Raw genomic sequence first — 7,579 nt, 5'->3', positions numbered from 1 at the left:
CAGTAGGCAATCAGGCTTTAGGTTCTCCTCCCTGACCACTCCACTGGGTGGGATCCAGACCACGTTTGAGGTATTTCTGCCTCGAGGTGTGCTGTACTGCCTTGACTACATCCTCAGGGGTTTCATATACAGTTGGCTCTGATGTACTGTCCTAGCCTGTGAATACTATATATTCTGCAAATGCTTATATGCTCTGTAAGTACCCCTGTGGATCAGTTGTCTCTGAATATATTATTATATTAATATATATTAATTAAATATTATAAAATTCTATTCTGTTGATTTGCAAGATATTATATATATAATATCTTAAACAGGATACATTTTTTTCACAAAATGCATCAGTTAATAATGCTGCTCCAGCAGAATTCTGCACTATAATTCATTTTTCAAAAGAGAAAACAGATTTTTTATATTGAATTTTAAAATCTTACATTGACATATTGTCAGTTTCCCAGCTGCCCCAGTCATGCTCTGCTAAACTTAAATCACTCTTTACTGCTGCACTGAAAGTTGGAGTGATATCACCCCCCCCACAGCCTAACAATAGAACAATGGGAAGGTAACCAGATAACAGCCCCCTAACACAAGATAACAACTGCCTGGTACATTTAAGAACATCACTCAGTAGTAAAATCCAGGTCCCACTGAGACACATCCAGTTACATTGAGTAAGAGAAACAACAGCCTGCTAGAAAGCAGTTCAATCCTAAAGTGCTGGCTCTTTCTGAAAGCACATGACCAGGCAAAATGACCCAAGATGGCTGACTACACATCAATATTACAACTAAAAAAAATACACTTGCTGGGTCAGGAATTAAATTTTATATTTTAGAGTGAATTATCTGCAGTGTAAACAGTGCAATTTTGAAATAAAACGACATCATAAAAATCATGACAGAATCCCTTTAAAGTTTGAGAAACCGCACTCCCAGGGCTTATTGGAAACGTAAGTTATTTTATTGTTGGCACATACATTTCGGCTGATCCATCACTTACATACATAAGTATGTGCAACAATAACATAATTTACGTTTCCAATAAGCCCTGTGAGTGTGGTTTCTTCAATTTGCCAAATACTGCACTCAGGCATCAGATGACCAACTTTCGTGAGTGCTGATATTCCGATCTGTATTTAGATATATTATACACACATAGGGAATTAATAACTACTTAATTTATTGTTAATAACTTATTTGTGTACTTTGCATATTAACTTGTGTATTCAATTCTCCTTATAGGTTTGATATGCCTTATGGAGTCATTAAATCAATTTTCTCCTAAGGATAAGTAGCCTACAATGGTTTTTTTCAAGTGCAATCCTTATTATTGTTGCTACTGTGGAGTGGACAGAGAGTATGCAGTGATGCAAGAATATTTTACCTAGGTAAAGCTGTGCTGGGGTGCATGGACTGCCCCCCACAGGAAACAATGAAACTTATTTTAACTGATAGCAAGTAGTGAGCTACACTGATGTTGAGTCCCAAAAAAAATATATGATTTAGAACACGTATGGCAGGTGTTTTATCTTCTGTTGCTTGCACCACAGAAAGTGGAAGAGGATAACCACAATAATGTTTTTTTTTAAGAATCCCTAAAACATTTACTGTACATAAGAAATCGGCAAATGACTATACCCCCCAAAATAATATACATGAAAAATTCCTTGGGGCAAATTCACTAACCTCCAGAAATTCGCCAGCGATGGCTTCGTTCACATTGCCACACTTCGCCAGGCAAAAATTCGACAGGACAACGCTAATTCACTAAAATGCAAAGTTGCATCCAGGGCGCCGAACAATGTCGAAGTTTTGCTAGTGTTAATTCGGCAAGCAAAGTGTTGGCTAATTTGCATATGGCGGGAAGTTAAATTTCACTGGACGTATATGTTGCAGCAAATACATTACACTTCACAAGCCCAGGGAACCTTAATAAAAGAAAATAGAGTTGTTATAATACCCTACACATGAGCCCAGTGTATAGTTTATGAGCCATATGTAAGGAAATGTAGGGGGGGAAGCCGGGTACCCTAGAAAAAATTTTCTTTCTTTCCAGCCTGAAAAATTGAAAAGTCGCCAGTGTTTTTTGGGACTCAGAAAAATTTTTTAATTTTTTTTGAGGAACTCCTATCTACTCTAATGCACTTCGCCTGGTCTGAGGTGGCGAAGGCAAGTCTGGCTCAAGAGGTAATGTTAAGTAAAATCTGCATCTTAGTGGATTTGCATAGTTACATCCATTCACCAGAGTGAAAATTCGCCTGGCATTAGAGTGCGAAGTAGCGTTAGAGTCTATCTCGTTCACTAGCGAAATTACGCCAGCGCCCATTAGAAATCAGTCCCGAAATGATGTCACGCTGGCAAATTTTCGCCAGCGTTAGTCACTTCGCCCTTTAGTAAATTTGCCCCCTTGTATCGTGTGTAAACTCTTTGCCCTATTTTCAATTACCGTATATATACTCGTGTATAAGCCGACCCGTGTATAAGCCGAGGTACCTAATTTACCTAAGAAAACTGGAAAAATGTATTGACTCGTGTATAAGCCTAGGGGCACCATGTCAGATTTCAAAATGTGAATGTGACCCGGCCGCAACAATTGGGGGACACTGGGCAGGTACCTGTTAAAGGGTCCTCTGTCTACCCCTATTTCATGTTTGCTTCCCTCTGCCACTTCCCCCCCCTGCCCTCCCCATCTGTCGCTCTCCCCACCCTGGCCCTCACGTCTGCTGCTCTTCCCTCTGTCACAGTAAAACGTGACCCGGCCCCAGCAGGCCGCTACCCACGTGGCGGCCATGGGCGCCGCCATTTTGGGAGCGAACGCCGGCAGGGAAGGACGCGCCGCCCGGAGCTCCTGGACCTGCTCCGGGCGGCGACACAGTCAGTCACAGACAGTCCTGCTGGGGCCGCGGAAGGAGGTATGACCCGCGTATAAGCCGTATACGCGAGTATATACGGTACCATTGTGCAGTATCTTGAAGTTATCAACCCAAAGCATTCCACACAGAAAAAGGCCATATTAGATGTCAATCAAAATCAGACTCTGGACCCCTTCATGTAGAGAGAATGAAGAGAGACAGATGCTAACAGGGAAATAGTGAAGTGCAACTTGATTATTTCATAAATGAGTCAGCTACAATCTTGCATAGTTCAGTATGTATCTCACATCCGTTCATGGATTTAAACCTTTAGTATTTGACATAACTTCTAGTTGATCTAGAGCAGTGGTTCCCAATCTTTTTTAACATGTGAGCCACATTCAAATGTAAAAATATTTAAGAAGCAGCACAAGCATAAAAAAGACCATGGGGATGACAAATAAGGGCTGTTATTGGCTATTTGGTAGGCCCTATGTGGACTGGCAGCCTCCAGGAGGTTCTATTTAGCAATGCACCTGATTTTTATACAATAAAAACTAACCTCAGAGCCTGGAATTCAAAAATAAGTACCTGCTTTGAGAACGCTGAGCGCGACATCCAAGGATTGGATTCTTCTCTAATCCCTTAGCTTCACTATGTAATACCCAAAGAGCCTATACCTCTATCTGCTGGTACTGATCTATAAGGGGACCCCTATATTATGTAGGGTTAAATGGACTCCTGTGCTTGTATTAAGTATTATCTACCCCTAACAACCTTTATTTCTTATTCAAATTCAGTGGTACCAAATCAGTTCCACTATTAGTCTGTTTCTCTGTGCCCTATAATATTTCTTAAAAACTACAAGTACAAAACTATATACAATGGTCTCAAAGATATTGAAGCAGGGGTGGGTGAAGCTGACCAGGCACCTTAGGCAACCCAGTGGCCACCTTGCTCCCCCCCGTGGTGCTGTGAGGACAGAACGGCAGAGTGGTGGGAAGTTGAGGGCGACAGAGGGAGGGTAGAGTGGCAGAGGGGAGAGAATGGAGACTAGGGGTAGGCAGAAATCCCTTTAACAGGTACCTGCCAAGCGCATCTATTATTGCACCCTAGGCAGGTGCCTCTTCTGCCTACCCCTAGTTCTGGCCTTGTATTGCAGTTGCTACTTGTTAAAAAGGGTAGTCCATTACAGAAGATAATACTTTGGATGAAAGGTTCAGTACTTTCTTGGATGCCTATTTCATAAGGTGTAATGTCCATTCCCATAACTTTTCCCCAGATGACTCCTTTTGATTTCTCCAAAGTGTTCTGTTTGTTTTGTTGAGTCCAATGGTTGTTTCTGGACCACAGAGTTCACAGACACAATCTAAACTTGGCTCTGACAAACTTAACAGTTCTAGTACGGGATCCGTTGTCCAAAACTCCATTATCCAGAAAGCTCTACATTATGGGAAGGCCATCTCCCATAGACTCCATTTTAATAAAATAATTCAAATTTTTTAAATATTTTTCATTTTTCCCTGTAAAAACAAAACAGTATATTGTACTTGATCCCAACTAAGATATAATGAATCCTTAGAGTATTTGAGACAACCCAAACCTAGCATGTTTAATGTTTAAATTATTTTTAGTAGAATTAAGATTTGATGATCCAAATTATGGAAAGACCCCTTATCTGGAAAAAGTCCCAGGTCCTGAGCATTCTGGATAACAGGTCCCATAACTGTATCTGAAAGCTCATTTATGATAGCAACTGCAATTGAGATGAACAAAAATGTTTGCATATTGACAAATTTGCATAATGGGTGCTCTCCTAAAGTGTAATAATGACTTCTATTTTTATCTTCACTCCCCATAATCCCAATAATAATAAGTGGCTATACATGATATACAATAATGTTCTCTGCAAAGGATCATCCTGTTTTTGTGCTGAGTTGTGATGAACTTCCCTCGTTGTGCTGTATCCCAACAGGCACAATAATATGTGGCCTCATCATCTCTCTCTATATTAGTAATTCTTAAATCTGTACGTGAACTAATGTCAAACTTGTCCTTGTATTTGTCTTCTTCATAAGAAGCTCTTCCATCCGTTGAATAGAGAATTCTTTTCAGTTCTCTGTTATTTTTCTGTTTATACCAATGAATGTAGGTAAAGCTGCCTTCTATTTGGCATAGGATAAGTGCCGATTTTTTTTCTTCACCTTTTCTTGTGATAGATATAGAAGACTGTTTTATGGTGACTGCTGAATATCCAACTGAAAATAGAGAAAAAAGATGGTAAAATAAGAGTACACCATAAATAGTGCATACATAACAAACATGATGAAAAGGTAACTCTAGCTAGTCCTTAAACAAGAATATGAAAAACAAAGAACTGTACACAAGACTTTGAGTAGGGATTTCTTCCCCTAAGAAATTCCTTAAAATCTGACTGTCGGTGCATCTAATGCAGTTACAACCAATGAACCAAACCTAGGGAATTTACTAAATTCCCAGTTCCAGTTTATAAAAATTTTCTGATAAATGTTATAAAGGTACTAAAGAGCTAAATATGTAATGTTTTTTTGGTATTTTCTAAATGCAAATAAATTGTTGGCTTATGTCAAAAGCAAGCAAACAGTTAGCTCTTAGCTCTGCAATAAAAAATATTTTACCCTGTTTATAATATCACATCAACTATAGTATGTGCCTATGGATCATGTAATATGCTTATATTTTAGGTATTTCTTCACAGAACCTGTCATGATGAAAATGTCTAAAAAGCATAGGCTCAGTTCATTAAGTACGGAGTAAACCTAAACAATTGTTATTCACATTATCAGGGTCAAATCCAAATTTCATGTATGAAGATTAAATATATTACAAAAGGGATAACATCCCATAAACTCACCAGCCAAGAAAGTAGCCAAAACATAAATATACAGGAGTATCATACTGTAGTTTTGATCTGGTTGCCTTGCATCTGACTCAAAAGAAAAAAATCAGCTTCGCTTATCATAATAAAGGAAGTTGCTCATCGTATTTGTAATTTCACACACAAGAAATGAAATTAAATGAAACCCCAAAGTCACAAAATTTGATGTGAGAGATTAAGAGCATAAGAGTTTAGAGGGAATGTAGCTAATAGGGCTCTTAAAGTGAAAATATAGTGTATTCTGTAATGTACTGTTTTTAATTAAACATTAAGACATATTCTGGCGCACACCCATGTTCATCACTACACCATGCATTACCTATCTTCAAATTTGTAACTTTTAGGGGGTTATTTATTAAAGTCCAAATGCCAAATTTTTTTTAAAAAAATGAGTTTTTCTTACCATAAAATCCAAATTTTTTGTGAAAAAAAACCTCGAATTGTTCAGGATTTATTATACCCTGAGGATGAAAAAAGTCTGAATCCGAAAATCTGGCATCTCAGACCTGCTGGGGTTGTGTATAAATCAAGGGGAGAAGTCCCAAAGATCTGATCTGCGCTGGGTTTCATGCAATAATCTGGGAAAAAAAAGTTTTTTTGGCAGAAAATTTAGTTTTTTCCTGCACAGGACATTTTCGGGAAATTATATTGATACATAAGGGGAAATAAACTGTGCGGATTTGGTCAGAGTACATTTCAGAAGATATTTTCGTATTTTGATAAATAACCCCCTTTGTGTTGATGGGGGCTGCCATACTGGTTTCTCTAATAAGCAAAATGGTATCTTCAATTCTTAGAATCTAATGAAACATTGCCCTCCACTGGTCAAATCACCACATTAACAACATGGTAGAAAGGTTACTTAAACTGCCTAAGCAAATTTTGCAAAAATGTTTACTCATTTCGCAGGCATTATAATCATGTTAACATTACTTAGGCAACTAATGTATTCTATACAGAATGGAACCTGTTATCCAGAATGCTCGGGACCTGGGTTTTTCCAGATAACAGATTTTTCCATTAATTGGATTTTCATACTACATTCTACTAAAAAATCATGCAAACGTGGGAAGGCACATTTATCAAAGGTAGAATTTCAAATTCATGTTTTTTTAAACTCCCTTAAATTCGAATATATCAAAATTCGACTGGGGGGTTATTTAAGAAAAAAATTGAATAACGAATAATGAATTTTACCGACCTGAAAACTTAAATCGAATATGTTTCGAATTTGACCAAACTCAATTTGAGTTTTTTCTCCGAAAAAAACTCGGATGTCAGGAAGGCTACAAACATCTCCAGTTTGGTCACTGGACCTCTCCCATTGACTTTTACATGAATTCGGCGGGTTTTAGGTGGTGAATAGTAAACTGTTTTACTTTGCTTCAACTGCCTGATGGAAGATTGCCTTCATTTTGAGTGCCTGCTCCATTGTATTTTCAGTCTTTCATCATAGTTTAATTTTTCTATTACTTTTACCACTTTAGTTGCACATCTCTGCACTCTCTCCAGCTCATTAATATCCTTTTTTAAGGACTTGAAACCAAAACTGAGCTGCAAACTCAAAGTGGCTCTTACCAGGAATTCTATAAAAAATTTTATTTTCGGCCCTCAAGTTAAAGCTTTTTTAGGCAAGACAGTACTTTATTTGGTTTAGTAGCCAATGAGTAACATTTCCTGAAGTCTTATTACCCCCAAAATCCCCAAATACTTCTCAATTATGGATGCACCCAGTACACTACCATGTGTATTACTTGCATTCATGTTGATAAGTTCATAAATTTGCACTTATCAACATTCAGGGGGTTATT

At 38.1% G+C, this 7,579-nt stretch overlaps 1 gene segment (V, D, J or C); it reads right to left on the bottom strand.

The window, feature by feature from the left end:
• Positions 1-4,537: 4,537 nt before the first annotated feature.
• Positions 4,538-5,910, bottom strand: LOC121394641. The segment is given in 2 exon segments: positions 4,538-5,109; positions 5,745-5,910. Coding segments are annotated over 2 exon segments (453 nt in total).
• Between the last annotated feature and the right edge of the window lie 1,669 nt (positions 5,911-7,579).

The sequence above is a fragment of the Xenopus laevis genome, chromosome 6L (assembly GCF_017654675.1).
Source record: "Xenopus laevis strain J_2021 chromosome 6L, Xenopus_laevis_v10.1, whole genome shotgun sequence".
NCBI lineage: Eukaryota > Metazoa > Chordata > Amphibia > Anura > Pipidae > Xenopus > Xenopus laevis.
Note: the sequence above shows the minus strand (reverse complement) of the source record. Positions and strands in the feature narration are given on the sequence as shown.